General features: G+C 45.6%; 2 protein-coding genes across 3 annotated transcripts; both read left to right on the top strand.

Annotated features, from left to right (window-relative positions):
* Positions 1-9247: 9247 nt before the first annotated feature.
* Positions 9248-10477, top strand: LOC102017081 (late cornified envelope protein 1F-like). Its single transcript, XM_005414630.1, has 2 exons — positions 9248-9331; positions 9701-10477. The coding sequence occupies exon 2, from the start codon at positions 9721-9723 to the stop codon at positions 10207-10209; it is 489 nt and encodes a 162-aa protein (XP_005414687.1). The 5' UTR covers positions 9248-9331; positions 9701-9720; the 3' UTR covers positions 10210-10477.
* Positions 10478-12696: 2219 nt separating this feature from the next.
* Crct1 (cysteine-rich C-terminal 1) lies at positions 12697-14311 on the top strand. Of its 2 annotated transcripts, none has more exons than XM_005414629.2 (2): positions 12697-12801; positions 13625-14311. In XM_005414629.2, the coding sequence occupies exon 2, from the start codon at positions 13647-13649 to the stop codon at positions 13974-13976; it is 330 nt and encodes a 109-aa protein (XP_005414686.1). In that variant the 5' UTR covers positions 12697-12801; positions 13625-13646; the 3' UTR covers positions 13977-14311. The 2 variants fall into 2 exon arrangements, with proteins under 2 accessions (XP_005414686.1, XP_013365433.1); XM_013509979.1 differs by having other exon boundaries at positions 12740-12813.
* The last annotated feature ends 6285 nt before the right edge of the window (positions 14312-20596 follow it).

Here is a 20596-nt window from a genome sequence, read left to right as displayed (position 1 = left end):
TTGAGGCCAATTTCTTTCTTTTCCTTTTTTTCCTCCACACTGTGCTACAACCTCAGGCCTTTTAATTTTGAGACAGGCTCCCTAAATGGCTAAGTTTCACAGGCTGGTTTTGAACTTGAGATCCTCCAACGGAGGCCAGTGTCTTGCTCCTGTCAGGTAGCTGCCTAGAGCTAGGAAGTCAATAGCAGAAATCAGCTGTCTCTTTTCCCCTAAGATTTTCCCAAGATCTATTGGGCTCTGTGGTGCTTATCTGAGCAATGACAGTTGAGGGGACACACCTCCAGGTGATGAGGGATGGGGCAGACCTTGGAGAGACTGCAGTGACCTAAGGAGTCTAAGAATAGTTCCATAAGGACTTGGTGTCACTTAATTTATCTAATAAGGTATCCAAGTTTCCAGTGTTTGCCTGGTGTCCCAGGGAGACCAAGATGACAAGCTGAGGAGAAGTGACTTCAGTCACAGCTTCCAACTGATTCAGGCTGAGTCAAGACCAGAACCTGCCATGCAGTGACCATGCTGGCCCTGTGCACCTCCTCCCTCCATGACAGTGATAGCAAGCTCTCCTTTCATTCCCTTTTTCTTCACCCAACAAATATTTGTGGAATGCTCTGAGCTCTATACTTGGCCTTGAGGACACACAGGGTGAATAACCCAGCACATCTGCCCCAAGAAGCTCTCTGCATAGAAGTAGGGATAAGCCTTTCAGGAAGTGTCCACCTGTGTTGGTATTTCCCAGGACAATGGGGGGAGCAACCAGGCTCTCATGTGGAGAAATTTGGTGGTGAGTAGAGGGCAGGCCAAGCACTCTGCTAAGGAGATATTCCATCGCAGGAGCCAGGGCTGGGTGCGTCTGGGCAGGACAGACCTTGGCAAGAGCCTGAAAAGCACGTGGAGGAAAGAAGAAGGGTGCTCTAGGTGCATTCAAGGATGGCAGTAATTTCATGTGGTTGCAGTGTCCACATGGCGCAGGGAACACACGTCTGGGGAGGTGGAAGGAGTAAAATCATGAAGAATCTAGGCACCATTGTGGGAAGTGGAGGGGCCATTGAAAGTTGTTTCCTTTTCACATCCTTTTCCTCTCTTCTTTATTTTTTATTAGTATATGGTTGTGATATATAATGACTACCTTTATTGTGGGTATTTGGATCACATACATGACACATTTTCATTACTTTTGTGTTCCCTTCCTTATCAGCATGTATTGCTTATATAGCTTAATGGGTTTCTTTTTGGACTGGAAGGACCTGTGGATACTGCAGTAAAGGTGTGGGACAGAGGATAAGAAAAGGGGAGTTGGAAGAGGGTCTAAGCCTGAATTCCTTGGATGGAGCAGTCCACAGCCCTGAGGCTGAGACAGTCCCATATCCAGATTACTGTGTTGATTTCGATGGAAAGGGCTGGCACAAAGGCAGCAGGAAATGCCTGGCCATTTTGTCATTAACCTAGAGACTTCAGGCACCTGTGAAATTGCTCAGATGCCTGTGACCTAACTCAGTCATACGCTGCCTGTCCTCCAGAGCAGAGTGTGGCTGAGCAGGCCTGGGGAAGTGCTGGCCCTGCAGGACCGGTTCAGTCCCAGGCTGGGGCAGGCATGGTGGGAGGAATGCAGTGCCGAGGCAGGGGAGGAAAGAGCAGCTCCAACCTAAGTAAAAGTTCTTGTTGCCAGTATTTCTGAGCCCCTTTCCTTTGGTATAAGTGAAGCTCACATTCTGCCTTATTTATTTGAAAATTCTCAACAGAATCACTGCTACCTGAAGAGTGACATGGAGTGGGGAGGAAATACTCTGTTTGTCCCTCACTTCCCATTGTTCTTTTCTTCCTTTCTTCTCCTTCCTTACCTCTTTCTTTGTTCTCTTTCTCTCTTTCTTCCCTTTACAACGCTTACCCTGTTCTCAGCCTAAAACTACGCCTCAGCTTTACAACATCAAATTAAATTTCTTTAAGTCCTGGAGCGTGAATGTGATCAACTGAGCTTTGAGACCTTAAGGAGGAAGGTGGTATCTTCGGGCAGGGGAAATAGTTTTGGAAAGGTCATTTCAATTCGATAAACACTGAGTCCCTTCCCCGTGTGAGCCATCACTTGTGGCAGCCCATGGGTGCTGAGGAACCCAAAGAAGTGTAGAGCTCACCAGACCTGGCCCCCAGCTGGGGCCCGGGGGTTGGAATCATGATGCACCTCCGGCCCCTGGCACCAGTACCTCTTATCTGAGTCTTGGTACATCCTTCCTTCCGCTTGCCTCCACCCAGCTGATATTCCCAGGGCATCCAGGGTTTTCCTAGCTCCACATTTTAGACATTCAACGGGAGGGTAGCACATGGTTCCTGATCCCAGCCAGTGAGTCTGCCAGGGAGGGCTACCTGAGATCAGGTAGGCCAGAGGGGGCATTTGAGATGTAGACAGGTGGAGAGGGGAGGGGAGGGTAACCTGGGAGCAGTGGGACTGTGTGTAACACAGTTCCTCAGGGTACCTCCAGTGCCAAGCAGGTGCCTGGTGTTGGTAGAAACTCAAAACATCTAAAACCCTATATAAAAGCAAAAAAAGCGCCATTTTATGGAGGCTTCATGATCCTTTCAATCTGTTTTCAGTCTCAGTGTCTGTGCTAATGTAAACATTTATCATCCAAGTAATGCATCTTCGTTGGAGAAAATTAGAAGATGTAGATAAGCAAAATGAGAAGAAATGCTTGTCATCTTTCACCCAGAAGTGGTTGCTCTTAACATCTTAATATAGACTCATCCAGTCTGTTTGATGGTTATTTACATATTCTATATGAATGTACAGATGTAGTTAGGCTACATAAATGGAGTGATCACATTGTCTACACTATGGAACTCGCCATATGCTTTTCTTTTATACACCACTGTACATAGGCTTTGGTCACATGCATCAGAGTCTGCTCCCAGTGTAGCCCACTGGGGACACCTGTGTCCTCACTGGGCTGACAGTTCAGTGGGCAGTGCTGGTGGCTTTGTCATTTTGCCTCCTTATTGCCTAGTCCCAGCCTGATTCCCTGTAGATCCTGACTGTAAGTTGGGGGAACTGAAAAACTTCCCTGTGGAGGACATCGTTCAGATGATGGTTAACAGGGGTATCTGATACAGTTGTGAGGGAGAGCCCAGCTCCCCATAGGGGATCACTTGTTACCCCACTGGGTGGAGGTGCCCTCTCCTCTGTGTGGTAGGGGTCTAGCACCTCTGCAGCCAGCCCTGCTTGCTGCCTGCCTCCTGTCACTGGTGCTACCAGTCTCGGTCCTCGCCAGCTGGGAAAACAAGGTGCCTCAGCGTATGTGCTTCCAGGAGCCTCTTGGGCTATTTTTACTCCTGAGTCCCCCGCCCTGGATATTGATTTACTCTCCAAGAGGAGGAACCCTCCTTTCTCCACTTACTCACTCTGCGGGCTCCCTGGGCATGCCTGCCTCAGGCTGTAGTTATGGAAATGCTCCCTACAGAAGAGATAACATCACAGCTGGCTGGGAGCATCCTGCCTTCCCAGAACCCAGCCAGCTGGGCTGGCTCTGCTGGCCTGGAGGGGGAGTGCTTTTCCAAGAGGTGCTGGTCATGTGTGTCTCTCCCTCCCCTATAGCTGTGAGTCAGCCTCTCGAGTCCTCACCTGCACTCATATCTTGGCATTCATTTCATAGAGGTGGGGATGCCCAAGAAGGCAAGGAGAGAGCTCTGCAGTTGGGCACTAGAATTGCCAGAGGCCCTTCTACTTGGCACTCCCTTCACTTGGAACAAGAGGAAGCTCCGTTTGAGGCTCTGTCATAGGGTCTTTCCAGAAGGATACAGATAGTCTACTTACGTGCATGATGCCCTAGCCCACAAGGGACCTTAGTCTGTGCACCGCTTTCCTGAAGGCTACACAGACACTAAGCTAATGGTTACTGAAATTTTGAGTAAGCACTTAGGGTCCAACAGAGAGTCAGGATCCAAAGAGTTGGATCTGAAGCCTGGCAACTTTTCTTACTCTCCATGTGACCAAATTGTTTTGCATATGAGGACATTGATTTTCTCTTTGAATTATAAGGTAATAACCCTCTTTTAATACTCAGCAGGGTTGTTGTAAAGAAGCAAATAAAGATATGAATACCTCATCGCTTATAAAAGGTTTTCCGTAGGTGAAAGAACAGTTGTCCTGAGAAGAGGCACAACTATGTCTTGATACCTCTAATTGTCTCAAAGTAGTGGAAGTTCATTGTCCTACTCTGTGGAATGTGTAAAGCCTAATCACAGAGTTGTAGGGCCAGAGAAGGCACTGGGAATGTCCTAGAAGCCATCCTGACACGTCTGGGTTTTCACTGATAATCGTGACGATAGTAGTGATAATAAGAAAAATAAGAAAGATTAACAGTCACCAAGTCCTGCTCACATGCTGGGTCCAGGGCTAAAGGTTTAACAGACACTCCCTCGTGGAATCCTCACGCAGTGGGCCCTATTAATAGCTGGACACTGTTATTATCATCCTCATTTTATGGATAATAAAGTCCACAAACCATATTTATCTGTGAGTTTATTCTGTGGTCTCCTTACTGAGCTTTCCCTCGACTGAAGGACATCCTTTACATCCCAGGAGCATCTGGGAACCCTCTTGTTCACTAGATAAGATAGGCTTCAACTCCAACCGCCAATGGAAAGACATTTTAATAAACGACCCCATTTTAATGGATTAAGCTATATTCTAAAATGTAAGGCTGTTTTTAGAACTGTGTGTGTGTGTTAGTCATGCTACTGTAACAAATAACCACAGATCTAGTGGATTTCAACAGCATAGATTTAATACCTTACAAGATCTGAAGATCAGAATTAACATGAGTTTTTCTAGGCTACAGTCAGAGTGTTAGCAAGACTGTGCTCCTTCTAGAGTCTCGGGAAAAATCCATTTCCTAGCCTTTTCCAATGTCCTGAGGCTGCTCCCATTCTTTGGCCGATGGCCCCTTCCTGTTTCTTCAAAATGCCTCACTCCAATCTCTGCTTCTGTTGTCACATTCTTTCTCTCTAACCTTCACCTTCTTGCCTCCCCTTAAAAGGACCCTTGCAATTTTATTGATCCCACCTTCATTGTCAGGAAAAACTCCTAAAGATCTTTAACTTAAACACATCTGCAAAGTATCTTTTTCTGGGTAAGTTATTATTTCACAGGTTTTGGGGGTGTGTGTGTGTGTATGTGCGTGTGTGTGTAGGGCAAGATGTGTATCATTCTGTCTCCCAAAGAATATATCAGGACAATAGTGAGCAGTAAAAATAAGTCAAAAAAGATCACCTTTGTGATGTTACATTCTCGATCAGTACATGGATGACAGCGTCAATGTCTAGGCCCTAGCAGGTGGTTCTAGGGCCAGGGTCAGCACAAGGAAGCACAGACAGCCCACTGGGGACAGAGGCTTTCAGGATCGCCCAATCTGTCCTGGACTGGCAGTGTTTAGATGACCTGATGGTGATGTCTAGGATTTGTTCACCTTTAAAACTTGAGCTCATTATGCAACTCCATGCTCACCGAGCATGTGCAGGTTATGACTTGACTATTTTGAATTATCCTACAGGAAGGAAGAGAATGTACCTGTCAGGCCAACATTCAAGACTCCTGTTTGTCTTTGTAAACGGATGTCATCAGTCTCTTGTGAGTTAGGTGCAATGAATCAATGTCCCCAGGCCTGATAAGTTCAGAGGCATGAACAGGGTTGAACTTCTGGGCCATGCCATAGTCATCAAGGTGGTGTCACCTGGGGAGGGTTCTTGGGGACCTGCCAACTGACCCCTCCCTGATAATGTTTGACTCTGCCTTTCAGACACTGATACCTGGTTTCTGGTTATTGAAGGTAGCAGAAGAATTACTTCCAACTTTCCTAAACATGGGATGCAGGCCATGATTCACTACATTTATTAGTATTTCACTGCAGTTTCAATAGTCAGATTTAATAAGCATGTCACATTCATCCCTCCGTATCCTCAGTGGGGTGCTTCAAGGACTCTAAATCCTCAGATGCTCCAGTCCCTATAATCAGTGGCACAGTATTTGCGTAGAACCTTATTTACCTCCTCTTCTATACTAATACAATGTAAATGTAAATGTTATGTGTAGAGTCATACGTCATGGGTAGGGAATAAAGAGAAGAAAAAAAGCGGTACATTTTTAGTACAGTGAAACTTTTTTCCTGCGTATTTTTGATCTGTAATTGATTAAATCCATGGACGAAGAAACCAAAGATATGAAGGATCATCTGTGTGTAAAATAAAGCTTGCTACCAAAACACCTGAAGAAGAAATAAATGATCATTCAAGTGGCAGAGGGAAGTGATGGGAAGAGGGCTGATACCCGGGACTGAATTCTAGCTCTTCCTGTCATTCTACGTGTGACCCAGGGCAAGCCTCTTTCCATCTCTGAGTCTCAATTTCCTTTCCCGTTAAAGAAGCTGTGTGGTCGAAGTCGGTGAGTCTTGATCCTGACTGTGCATTCGTCCCCATGAAGTTTTGGAGAATGTCAACATCCAGGCCTCGCCACGGTTGAGAACCACTGGCGCTGAATGATGGCCAAGTCTTTTCCACATCCTCCACAATTCCATGATGTGCCTGGAATTTATTAAAGAAAAATCTTGGTTTGTATTTGTTGGGGGCATCTGTCGTCCTTTCTGAACAGCAAATTCAGCTGAACAAGAAAATTAAAATTGAGCCTCGAGTGCCTACAAAGCACTGAAAATTAGATCTCTCTAGGGTTTCTGAACTCAAAGACCTTACCTATGTATCACGTAGTTGCGCGCAGACCTAAATAATTTTAAGTGAAAGGGGATAGAATTGTTTCTTTTAAAATTCATCATACCCATGCATGAAAGGGTGATTCCTTTAACTGCTATTGAGCTTCTTCCAGAAATTCTGAGCCCATGTTTTGTGTTATTTTTTATATTTCTCAACAAGTGGGGAAGAGGTGGTCCCCTAACACCTAGAGATCTTGTGGCCAAGGCAGCCTGTCTGCCTCCCTACCTGAAGGTCTTTATCTAAACCCACTCTTCCACTTGTGAGATCAGACTGAGAAGTGGCACAATATTGCAGTTCCACTTTAAGGTTTGTTGCATGCTTACTTCATGCTAGGCACTATGCCAAGAGCTTTATGGATGCTAATGTATGTTATATGCAAATATCCCTATGGAATCGACTACTTTTCCCCCTTTTTGCAGAGAAGACGGTGACCGTACCATTGTGAGTGGGGAACTAGGACTCAAACCTAGAGACTGGCACTAGAGCTAATGCTTTCAACCAGTCATAAATAGGTTCTGCACTCTCCCTGCAATATTCTTCCAGTACCCAAAATAATGGTCCCCCAAAATTGGTGATTACATTACTATGTTAAGTGAAAAGTTAGATAAACAATTACATACTATGAGAAAGACTATGTAAACTCAAATCACTAAAAAAAACTACGCATGATTTAGAGAAAAGGAGGGAAAATAGTAAAATATTAATAGTAACATGGGGATGGGATTATAAAGTGATTTTTAATTTTTTAAATAATAAGTATGCTTCTTTTATAATATCATCTATCAGTGTCAAGTGAGTACTCAACCTTTTGCTATATGAAAACAGTGGGGTTAAATTCTGTTGTTACAAAAATAGTTTTGCTTTCAAATGTGGGCAGATCAATAACTTGAAATGTAGCATATATTTTCTCACAGAAATAAGGGTAGCCACAAAGATTACATTATTTATATTTATTTTTGAAACACCCTAGCTTTTTAGTTTTTAATTAATTTTCTAAAATACAGACATAAAACACAAAATTGTACATATTTATGGGGGTATAATGTGATGTTTTAATACACTGATACAGATTGTTTTTAGACTAGCATTTTGAACTCACAGTTCAATACCATTTTCTGAGAATTTTGTATTGCTTTTTTAAAAAAATTAAAAAATATTTTTGGATCCTGGAGAACGAATCTGAGGTCTTCACACTGAGCTATATCCCCAGCCTTTTATAATTTTTTATTTTGAGACAGGGTTTCACTAAATCATCCAGCTTGGGCTTGAACTAGTGATCCCACTGCCTCAATCTTGTGTAATGAGCTAGGATTTGTTACAATTTTTATTTTTCAGTGATGATTAGGTTATTTGTCTGAGATTGCTCAGGGTGAGAGGGAGAGCAAAGCTAGAAACTGGACCCAGACATTCTCTCGCTAGAGTCTGGATTCTAACTGACACAATGCTTCCCATTGCACCCCATTTAACCCAGAATGGAACTGAGGTACTGTGTGTTTCTCCCGTTTTATATTCTCCTCCTGCAAATTTCATTGCCAATATGCCAAATTTTGGCTACTTTTCCCACGCAAATCAATTTTGATGCCTTTCTGGAGAGCTATCTCACCCTCGGAATATTGTTGGTAGGGAAAACAAGCTTAGGATTCCACAGTGGGCTTTCAAAACTGGTGTGCATTTCTCCTCCACCAGCTCTCAGGCTCTGTCCCTATTCAGAGAAGAACCTCCATTTGAGGCCATTTACAGAAAATGGATCTCCCTAGCTCTTGCCTTAGGTATGTTCACTTCTGGCAACTTGCCAATGAGGAGCTCCTCACCTACACTCTCAGTATTCTCGTAGTTCCTGCCACCTTGGGCCAGCTAAAGCTGTCTTTTTTAAGATCACACATAGACGCACAGATCATTTGTGAAATTCTTCAACCCATTCTAAGGGATTGCTCATACTGAATCTGTGCTACTTCTGAGTCTTGGTGTGTCAAGTTCAGACAGGGACAGAAGTTCAACCACCCACACCATCTGCATTAGACCTGCCTAAAATAACATCACTGGAATATCAAGCATTCTTAGTGCAGGCTATGGCATCATCGGAGAAGGACCAAAGTCATTTGAGATTATTGGTATGGGCTTGGGATTTTATTTTGGCTCTCTATTCTAAAAAGGGTCACTTAATTCCCACATTGAAAATCTCCTTGTCCATTTCCCACTCCAAAGAGAAAACAGACCTTCTCTTCACTCCAGAGGTGCAGAACAGGACTGGCCCAGCTGAGGAAATGAGAGCATAGCAGAGCTGCCTGCGAGGTTAACAGGCATGGTGTGCAATGCGCAAAGCTCCATCTCCATCACAGAGGTCTACAATTGTCAGGGGATCTGACTGTGGGTTAATATTTCAGATGCTTATGGAGGGAGGAATTGGGTTCTTGGGATGTGAGGGGAGGGTGTTACCCATGCTGTGTGAAAGATGCTATCAGCGTCCTGCACATGGTCAGTTACTAGGCCAGAGACGAACTGTATAAAAGGCGAGTGCTTCCTACAGTACCTCAGTCCACCTCAGTCCTTCCTGGGTGATCTACTCCAGTGCTTGAGCCAGGTGGAACGCGCCTTGGGAACCAGGGTGGACTCTTGGTGCTGACATTTTGGGCAGAAGGAGGCCCAGGGTAGAGGCTGAGGACAGTCTTGGAGAAAGACAAGGAGAAGGGGGGTGAGGTTGGAAAGGGGAGGAAGGTGGAAGGTAGAGGAAGGGCATGATGGATTAGCACCTTTTTGAAGTTGCAAGGGGTTAATCTGAAAGTATAAGTTCCTAGGTTTAACTCATTTGCATATTCTTTTGTGACAGGTCTTAGGTTTTTAAAATCTGATCATCCTAGACATAAAATCCTGTAAATTCGTAGTTCCATTTTTAAATATGAGAAAGTTACCTTGGAGTAAATGAATTTAAAACTTTTGTACTGTCTTTCAGCTCATTCATTTCCTGCTGCGATGTCCTGCCAACAAAGCCAGAAGCAGTGCCAGCCCCCGCCTAAGAGCACTCCTAAGTGCACCCCCAAATGCCCACCCAAATCCTCCTGCTCATCTTCTTGCTGCAGCCTTGGCTCTAGCAGCTGCGGTGGCTCCAGCTCTGGAGGCTGCTGCAGCTCTGGCGGCTGCTGCAGCTCAGGAGGTGGCGGCTGCTGCCTGAGCCACCACAAGCCCCGCAGATCTCTTCGACTCCGACACCGACACCGACACCAGAGCTCTGGCGGCTGCAGCAGTGGCGGTGGCGGTAGCTGCTGTGGCAGTAGCAGTAGTTGCTGTGGCAGTAGCAGTAGCTGCTGCGGCAGCAGTGGTGGCAGTGGCTCCTCTGGCAGCAGTGGTGGCAGTGGCTGCTGCAGCAGTGGTGGCAGTGGCTCCTCTGGCAGTAGTGGTGGCGGCAGTGGCCAGCAGTCTGGGGGCTCCAGTTGCTGCCAGAGCTCTGGAGGCTGCTGCTGAACTGGGCCACAAGGAGCACCAAGGAGCAGCGTTAACAGAAGACCCATCCACCCTGAGGAGTCTCTTGTCCTGTTTTCCAGCAGAAGTGCTTCTGAAATGCTTTGAGGTTCTCCTTCTGCCCTTTGTTCATCCACTGTGAGATTTAGAGGTCTCACCTCTGATGTTCTCTGGCTTGGGTTCCCTTCTTACAGTTCTTTGGAGCACAAGGTGTTGAAATTCAGTTGTGATGCTACTTTCTCTGCAACAATAAAGCTTTTTATTTCTGGTATCCCTGCCTCCTGGTTATTCTCTGTTCACTTCCCCTGCCCCCTACCTCCTACATTAAGCCATCTTCCCTTCCCTTTTTTAAAGTGCAAGTGCGCACTTACAAACATCTACCTGGGAAGCACATTTTGGTTTAGACCTCCAGGAAACAATTATTTCCTTTAGTGCTTTGAATTTGGGAACTTCACATTTGAAGAAGAAGTCATGTCTGAGGCTAGAGTACTGGACAGAAGTTCAGATGGGGGCAGGGACAGGAATGGTTTGAGGCAACGAGGCTGGAGGTACCTCAAAAGGTTACATTCTGGGGGTTTCCTGCAAGTTTTCCTACTATTACTGAAGAATAAGATTGCCTAAAGTTCTCAAGCTGAATGCCAATGTATGGACACCCTACTTTTCTGATTATTATAATCCCAGGTAAGTTGGATGGAGGGGAGAGCTGGGCCTGGGAAGAGTTTCTGTGGCAGCAAGTTTAGGAGGCAGGTCTGACATATTTGAGCCCATTTCCCCTCGATTCTCAAAACTTGGGTTTGGGTTTGAGTAGAGAATCAAGAAATACACTATTCTCTGCCAAAGACTGTCACCATTTGGGGTGTGTGTGTGTATGTGTGTTTGTGTCTATGTGTGTGTGTGGGAGAGGGGTTTTAGTCACTATCTTGGGGTTTTCAGATCACATTCCTTTAGGAATGGGCTGGTTCCTTCAGGGGACTCTCAAAAAGTTTATGATAGGATCAGCTTTCTCTATACAAGTTACACACGTGGCCTCTACTTTAGTAAGAATTAACTGTGACAGGTAAAGTAAGGTAGTGTAAGAGGTCATGGTAGATCTGTGAGACAACAGCCACTTGCCCAAATCTCTCCTCATACCGATTCTTATCAACTTGTTCTTCACTCTTTTTCAAAGAACTTTGTGTGGTCCCCAGAGGAGACGGGCATCTTGCTGCTCCATCTCTTTCTTCTCTTTTCTACTACTGACCTCACTTCTCGGAATGTCCCATCCAGACCTGTCAGGATGTGCTCTAGGTATAGGTAACCTGTTAATCAGGCTCTAAAGCCATGTTAAATGAAACTGGTGTCTTTCATGACCTGCCTTTCCTTGTACATTTCCTCATGCTGTTCCAAGGTCACTTACTGTAGCCCATCTCTCAGCATGAACCCTTGAATTCTTCATCTTGGAACTTCTCTCACAGCTCCGCTTCACGGGTATGGCCTGGCAATTGCATTGATCAAGAAGCAGTTCTGAGGCAGCTGACCGCCAAAGTCTCCTCAGATTCTTACAGTTGGTTATTCTCAAAGAATAAAAGAAACAATCATCATGGACACCTTAGGTCTCTGGAAAGGACTTCTTTTATCTCATTTTCTTTACCTTCCCTTCTCCTTTCTTCCTTCCTTCTTCCTTCCTTTTTTGTCCTCCCTCCCTTCCTTCTGGCTTTCCTTTCCTCCCTTCCTCCTTTTCTCCTTCCATCCCTTTAGGCTTTTGTTTTGTTTCCTATGAGGCAAAGGCTTCAGGGAGCTCCTGACTTCAAAGGGAGGTAGAGGCAGCAGGTGGGGACAGAAGCAGAGGGTCTGAAGGCTGCTTTGCCACTTTGCAATTGCCCACTTTTTTCTCCTAGGTGCACTAGGTCTGTATTATGGGAATATGGTAACCTGATCACATTCACAACTTTTCTAGTCTTCATGGTCCCTTAAATTTCCTGGGTTTTTCTTCCTGTCTCTGGTAACAGATAGAAATCACCATTGGAATGCCCTCTGGCACCCCTCATCTTCACTGAGCTCCGTCTGGGATCATCTGGATGAAATCCACTGGGCTTAACACATAGCCTGCGGCCTGCTCCGAGCTGCCAAAGGCCAAGGCCAGAGAGGTGCCAACCAAGGTTCAAGCAAACCACTCACTATCAAGGGGATGACGGCGGAGGGAAGGAGGGGTGGGCAAGTGGAAGTGTGTGTGTGTACACTGTAGAACAAAGCAGAGGGGCCCATCTCCCTTCCCTCGAGCCCCATGCCTTCTGGAAGCACACACACAGCCCTCCCAGCTAGGAACAGTGTCCTGTTTGCAGAGTAAACATACCACAGCAATCCTGGCACCCCTGTGAAGTGACTTGGATATCCACGTGCACCACCTACGGTACTACCTGAGCGATGACTCTTCCTGTGCTGTGAGTGTCAGCTGAGCATGTGTATTGGGAAATGGGCCCCTCCCAACCCTGAGCTTGATTGGAATCTTATAAAAGGTTCTCCCAGCTGTACACTGCTCAGTCTACTGCCTACCGGTAGCAGGTGTCACCTTCCAGTTGGAGAACTGAGTGAGTCTTCCAGTGGAGCCAGCGTCTGGTAAGTGTCCAGGTGGGTGCTGAGGAAGGAAGAGGGGAAGAACTGAAGATAGAGAGAGGAGGAGAAGGCAGACTCTAGCCAGCAGGTGGATGTGCAAGGAGCCCTGAGGAGCCCCTCAGGCATCAAGTGAGCCAACCTCTCACGGTGCTAATGAGGACACAGAGGCCAGGTGTGTGTAACTTCTACCAAGTTGCACAGCGACGTAGAAGTTGCTTAATCTTAGAAGAGCTCTGACTAGAACGCACGTCTGTTGGTTTTCTGGATGGGCATATTCCCATTCTCTGCACATCTGGCCTTTCCTTAGTGGTAGCAGGGGCAGTGAGGCCCCCAAGAAGGAACAACCAGAACATGGTTCTGTGTCTGTGGATATTTGGACCCAGGAGGCAGGGACGCATGTATTATTTGGGCATTTTCTAACAGATAAAATGGCCATGCTAGTAACTTTGAAAATATTGCTTGAATTTCTGTGGTCAAAGTCAAAGGAGTGGAACTAGGACTGGAGCCTAGAGAGAGCTTGGACTGGATCATTCCGATACATTGTTGCAGAATCCTCTGTTTTCCACCTTGGAAACCGAGGTGGTCCTCATTCGGGTCAGAAACTGGGAAACCACCATTGGCTCTCTGCATAGGCGGTTTCCTGCCCTACGTGTGTTTAACTGGCTGGAAACACCTGTTCCGGGTGTGTTTCTTTGCTGCTAACCTTTCTTGGTGCTTTTTCTTTACACCATGCCAGGTGACTTGCTCACTAGAGCAAATTCCCAAACTCAGGTTTCCCGTTGTTGCAAAGGTGTGCTCTCCCTCTGAAAAGCCGTCTCTCTTCCAGGTTCGCATTGAGGAGCCCAACCATGTCTCAGCAGGGTGCGTCTTCCGCCAAAGGCTTTTCCAAGGGGTCTTCCCAGGGCCCCACTCCGTGCCCCGCCCCGGTGCCCACTCCTGCGCCCTCCCGCTCCTCTTCTTGCTGCGGAGGCTGCTGCGGTTCTGGCGTGGGTGACGGGGGCTGTTGTCGCGGCGGCTGCTGCGGAGACACCGGCTGCTGCGGCTCCAGCTCCACCGGCTGCTGCTGCTTCCCCAGGAGGCGCCGACGGCAGCGCGGGGGCGGCTGCTGCTGCAGGAGCAGCCAGAGATCTCAGAGCTCCTGCAATAACCAGAGCTCCGGCTGCTGCGGAGGCTGCTGAGTCTGCCCGAGGCCCACAGGAAGTAGGGAGCCCGCGCTGAGCCCAGAGAGACCCCACCTGCCCCCTCCCCCTCCCAATGTGACAGCTTTGTGCGGGCCGGGCCTCGGACTCAGACCCCACAAAGCTAACTGCACTTTGATGTTCAGGAGCCCATTCTGTTCTCAGCCCCTCAAAACTCTGTGACCCTTCCATGCGATTTTTCCCTCTGAGGGTCTGAGAGCCGTGGGTGGAACGCTGGACTCTTATGTGCAGAGGCTTGTGCACAGCAGGTGCTTAATACATGCCTACTGAGTTGTCCTTTGAAGATATCATAATAAAGCTTCTACCTCCTGAGACCATCTCTTTTCCTATTTATTTCTTCATTGTGTGTTTATTTGTCTTACTTTATTACCTCATTCTCCACTGCTCACGGGAGAAAAAAAACTATTCATGCTAGAGAAAGAATGTGGCGTTCTGGCAATTAATTAGGATAGCTGTGATCACTTCTCAACTGTTGAAGGCATTCTAAGAATTTTGCGAGGCAAGCATCGTCAGATTTTCCTAATGACTCACTGAGGTGGGTGCTGTTATGCCCATTTTATAGACAAGAACCTGAGCTTAAGTAATTTGTTCCATCACTTATCCTTGTGTGAAGAAGAGGACTTGACTCCAGAGCTTGTTTTGCTACTGCTCTGCTCTGCTGGGTCCCCCATGCCTTCCTGAGCCAGCAGGGCACTTCCAGCAGCAGGTCCAGGCAGCTTGTGGCCAAGGTTCGGACTGGAAACTTTAGGAGCTTTGAATTTAGGGCCAGCTAAGGTTTGTTTGCTGTTGCTTTTGTTTTGTTTATTGTCATGGAGGATCCTTGACCCTGGTGGGCTTGGTGAGGAAACTCCAAGCTATGCCTTCCAGGAGACTGGAACTACCCTCTCCTGCTCTCGCCTGTGCAGCTGAGGCATGCTTGGGCCCCCCAGGTTTCCTACTCTCTGTGAGGTGTGACGTGCTGTGCTCAGAAATATGGGAATCTCCTTTTCCAGAAAGGGTGGTAGTGTCATCCTGAACAGGACAGAAACTCACCCCGTGGGCCAGATTTTTCCTGCTCATTGTAGGCAAGGGGAAGTTTCACAAATGAGCCTTCTGCATGGCGTCAGCTGGGTTCAGAAAGGGAGAAATAATAGTGGTGATAATCAAAGTAATAAAATAGCTACCACTTACGTGGCACTAACGTTGTTCCAGACACATGCGGAGGCATATTATGTCACCTAATACTCACTTAATGTCTCAAAAATAGACATTAATTTCTATCTCTCTCTATGTATTAGGGTTCAGGGAGTTTCAATAATTTGGGTCAGAGCTGTACAGCTAGTGGATGTCCAAGTTCCCAATGATGGGTCATAGAGGTGAGATTTGACCTGAAATCTGTTTGACACCAAAGTGGATTCTCTTATGCTCACTGTCATGCTCTACAACTTTAGAAATCCCCACCATCCAGGGCAAGAGGTACTAGGATCTCTGTGGACACACCCAGGCTCTTAGAAAATTACAGCTTGGCTTCTCAACCACTATAGCATTAATGACCCAGTGACGGGTGAGCTCTGACACAGCGTCCACCCAGCGCCATCTATTCAAGGTATCCTACTCAGGGACAAAGTCATAAATGCTTCCTTGATTCATCCTGGCTGTTTAAAGCTGAGGTCAAACGACCCCCAGTGAAGGAGAGTCCTGAGGGCAGCCCTGCCACAAATGAGAGTGGCCCTCGCTTCCATCTCTGAGATTCTGTGATTCCCTGTGGGAGGGGATTTGCGGAAGCTGTTTGCAAACAGATGACATCACCAAGGACCTGCCTCCTCCACATCAGCGATGAGTGATGTGTGCTGAAGCAACAGACCCTGGACTCCGTGGACCGAGAGTCAGGAATGGAGACAGACTGACTCAGAACAGACTGGTAAGCGAGCCTGACGGCTGCGGCAGCCCTTGAGCAGGAAGCTGAAGCTAAGTTTTGGGAAGGAAAGATCACTCACCAAGAGACTTGTGCACCCGAATGGGAATAATTCCTGTGTACATGAGGCAGGGGGCTGCTCAGCAAATCGCTAACTGTGAGGATGGCAGCACCAAGGAAGCCCAGCAAGCACACACCAGGAAGACAGACGGTTATGGGAGGCTGTGGGTGTTTAAGGGGTGCTTCCAGGTACCTTGACCCACTAGACATTTTCACTTACTATCCCATTTCTCTGAAAATATGATCTAGCTGGAAAATAATGAGACTTGAAGACTAGAGATTAAAAACACCAGCCTAAATCAGACTATCCTTGCCTTTCTTTACATAAATATTCTCTTACTTGGTGGTTACTCTGTAAAGCAGGTAAGGCAAGGATAGGCTGATTCAGGCTGGCACTTTTGATGTCTAGTTTTCAAGAATGATTATTTTCCAGTTAGGTCTTATTTTCAGGGAAAAAGGGTACTACTAGGAGAGTGGTTTGGAATTCTAGCTGTTCAGTATAGTGAAATGTTAGAGAGATCAATCATATACCATAAGGTTGGCATTATTTTATTCAATTCTTGCATCTTCCCCACAAGGTAAGTTCCTTCCTCATTCTTTTGATAAAAAGCTGGAACATAGGACTGTTAGACATCCCAAGAGCACACAGCTTGTAAATGGCAGTAGAAGGCCTTGGACTTGATGTGTCTGGTTCCCAAACTAAACTTTTGAACAAAATATTATACTTTGCATTTTTGAGAAGAAAGAGACTAGCTTCATACTTGATGGAGGAAGGAGAAAGGGGGTCTTAGAAGGTGGTGGTAGGGTAGAAGAACCTTTGAGGACACATTCTCAGAGAAAGAGAGAGGAGACCAAGTCATGGATGTTTTGAGTTCCAATTCAAGGACTTTAAATGGTGTACTTGTGGTGTATGGTAGGAGGAAAATAGTTCGGAGAGAAATGCTTCAGGAAGGTAGAAGTTGACCTACATAACATCCATAGCGCTCTATGACATGCCCTTAGGGTTAACCAGGTAGCAATGGTCAGGATGCTCTAGAGGGGATGCGGCTAGAGGAGCGCCACTGTGGGCACGTGCAGTGGTCCAGGCTTGACAAGGTAATCTGAACCCTGCACACAGCAATGAGTAAGAAAAGGATGATAGATGTGAAAAGCATTTGTCTGGAGGGAAGAAGAACAGACAAAGCTGGGTGCAGTATCGGAATGAGGAAGAGGAAGCACTGGGGTATCTCCGAGGCTTTGTGCCCAACCACTGGCAGATCATTAATGACAGAAAAATAGAGAAGTCACAAGAAAAACTGGTACAGAGAGGAAAAGGGTGAGTTCTGTTGAGTTGGAGGTACTGGCAGGATGACCATGAATCAGTGATGTTTACTGAAACTCCAGATACAGAACCCTTGAAAACAGAAATGAATACAACTGAGACAAAGAATAAGTCATAAAGAGGTGGGAGCCAGTCTTTGGGTATGGATGTGGTCTCGCCTCTGCAATGGGCTTGAAAAAACAGACCTTCTCCCTCTTGTTCAGCACAGTGAACTCTGTGTAAAGAACAAAAATGGAGACACTGGTGTGCACAAGAAATGTGTGGTGAGAAATGAATAAATGAATGGGCCAAACAGAGACCTAAGAAGTTAGCCATGGAGGAGACTAAACAGGAAGAAGTTGAGCTACATGAGAAGAGGACAAAGACAACGAAGTTGGGGAAATTACTCAGACTTGGCCTAGACAATTCACCAGGCTGCATTTAAGTCTTAGGCTCTGGAAATCCAGGTGGAGGATAACCAAGATTGCAGAAGCTAGAGGGTGTCACCCGCTCAGATTAGTCACACAGGACCTTCCTTCCTGGTGCCAAATCCGCCTCGCTACCTTTGAACCATTGAACAGTTATAGCAGGGAATTCCCTCTGGAGGGATATAGCAGCTTCATCTCAATTAGGTGAAACAAGTTGAACAAGAAACTGGCATCATGGTAGGTAAGGAAAACACCCTCTTCTCTGGAGATGACGCTGCCCAGCTCAAAGTGACTTGGCTCTGATGAATCCAAAATGTGTCTGCGCCTGAGTGATAGTCAGCAAGTACTCCCTCTCCTCTGATAAACACTTGAAGACAAGAGCGATAGTTTCTAACTGAACTATGTACCTCATTCTTGAGAATTTAATAGTTCTATTGCCAATGACCTCTGCTGATTTGAAAACTTAATTTGTAGTGTTCAAAAGCCATTTTTCATTCTTTCTTTTTCCCCAAAGTAATTTTTTTCCCCCAAAGCTAATTTTTCTACCCATAGGGAACACTTATTGCACATATCTAATAGCTAGGAATTAATATTATCCCTCTGTCCCTGTACTTCCATGATTTTCTGTTCATTCATTACTGTAATATTTCATTCATTAAAAATTTATTGAGCTCTTAGTATATTCTGGGCACTTTATGCCATAAAAATAACTCTTTTCTAGTAGATTAGTGGGAAAGTCATATATAAATAACTCTTTTCTAGTAGATTAGTGGGAAAGTCAAATATAAAACTATGTAATGGGACAAATGCTTGAAGTCAGCACCACACAAAGGGATGGCTCATGCAGTTGAGGCAATGGGTATTGTTTGAATTTAACCCTGAAAGATGCGTAGGAATTAGGCTAAGAGCATAGGAAAAAAATTGAAGTAATATTTGTATTAAATATTTGTTAAAGTAAACAACACCAAGTGTAAAGGCCAGAGAGGCAAACCTATGTTTTGCAGCAAACAATTTTATATGGTTGAGGCTCATGGAGACCAGAGGAGATGGGGTTGTATTCATACCTGGTCAGGAAACAGATATGGCAGGGCAATGTATGACTTGCCAAATCTCCTGGAATTTTTTTCTGGGAGCCATGTCGGATTATGGCATTTTGCATTTTGGTGCTTGGTAGGTCTCTCTGTCTCTGTCTCTGTCTGTCTGTCTATCTCTGTCTGTCTCTGTCTCTGTCTCTCTCTGTTTCTGTCTCTCTCTCTTTTCTCTTATGTTTTCAGTTACATTAAAGACATCCTGGGACTGGCAGTGAAGTTTAGTGGTAGAGTGTCTGCTCTGCATGCTTCAAATTCAATCCCTAGAGCTGAAAAATAACAACAACAACACAGTTTTAGTTGAAGAAACGGGCACTAACTTCATCTCTAGTGCTGTGCTCACCTAGCCTCTTCTCTTAGTGCCTTTCTTAAATTTCAGAGAGTGCCATTTATAATTCTTTTACTTAAATCTTCCTCAGCCCTGTTGAACAATCATTGCTCCACTAACTGTTTGGCTGGATCATCTCGCTGCAGTCACCAGGCCATCTCTGAAGCTCAATATCCACTGATGCCCCAGTCCCCGTGTCCAGGGATCCTGGCCCTCCTTCCAGTACTGCCCACCACTGATCAGCCTCTGCCTCTCCACTCTGGAGACTGCATTTTTCTCAGCATTTTCCAGTCGTTGGTCTCCTTCCACCTCTTTATTTTCTATTAATATCTTCTCCTACTTTCATACATTTTACCTAAAGTTCTGCATTTTTCTTTCTACCAACCTCCTTAATTCAGTCATGTCTTCTTCATATTTTTCTTTGGGGGCCTAATATGTCCGGGCTATTAGTTAGAACTTCAGATAGAAAGTCGCTACCTGGTGATTCCTTTATGTGAGCGTCTCCAAAATCTCTCTTGGTAGCATTGGAATTTCCCGCTAACTGCAAGTTAAAAGTTTCTAATTCTCATGGGATACTTTCTTTTGGATTTTGCAGACACATCGCATACTAAAGGTAACTACTCTCCAATTGGCTACTTTCTTTTTCTGTCGTATTTTTCTAGCTCAGAGAATGGGAACACTGTCACCATCCACACTAGAAAACTGCAGTGAACCGGAAACTCTTCATTTTCTGTTGTTTTTGTATCTAAACAGACAGCGAGCTATATTGCTTTTCCTTTTCCAGGAGTTTTCCTTTTTGTCCTTTCCTTTCTATATCTACAACCATTACTTCTAGATTTTCAACAGGAAAAGGCAAGGGATTTGAAAGTGCAGGAGCCTATCACGCAGTGCCAGAGGAACTGGAGTTGGAAATCTTAATCCATGCCGACACGGGTGGGGCACAGGCTGTCCTTAGGGCAGTCAGAAGCCCGAACCATGACCTGGGGACAGCCCTCCGCCCTTCCACGTCTCACCCCTTAGGGCACTTTAACTCTATTATTTATTACTTTAAATTCTTGTTTTGTCCAATATTATAGATTAATCTTACTCTCCTCAAGTTAACCATCATTATTTGTATCATTTTATTTTATCAGTGGTTGTTATGTGGCCCACTTCCGTCTTCTTTCCTCCTCCCCTTACCATTTATCTGCACTATTCTTGCCTTCCTGTTGAATTTCCTTCTTTATGAAATAAATACTCTGGTGTTCTTTTAGTCATTATTTGTTAGTAGTAAACTCAGTATTCATCTGAAAATATCTTAATTTGGTCCTTGTACTTAAGTGACATTTTACCTGGATCATTTTAGAGATATTTCTGACACTAATGATTGGGAAGGGTAAGCTTTGTTTATTTTCTTTTCCTCTCTCCTTCTCTCCCCTTCCTTCCTTCCCTTCCCTTCCTTTACTTTCCCCTTCCTTCCTTCCTTCCTTCCTTCCTTCCTTCCTTCCTTCCTTCCTTCCTT

Source organism: Chinchilla lanigera, unplaced genomic scaffold (genome assembly GCF_000276665.1).
Source record: "Chinchilla lanigera isolate Chin_1 unplaced genomic scaffold, ChiLan1.0 scaffold00191, whole genome shotgun sequence".
NCBI lineage: Eukaryota > Metazoa > Chordata > Mammalia > Rodentia > Chinchillidae > Chinchilla > Chinchilla lanigera.
The sequence above is the reverse complement of the archived record's forward strand: the minus strand, read 5'-3'. Positions and strand labels throughout refer to the sequence as shown.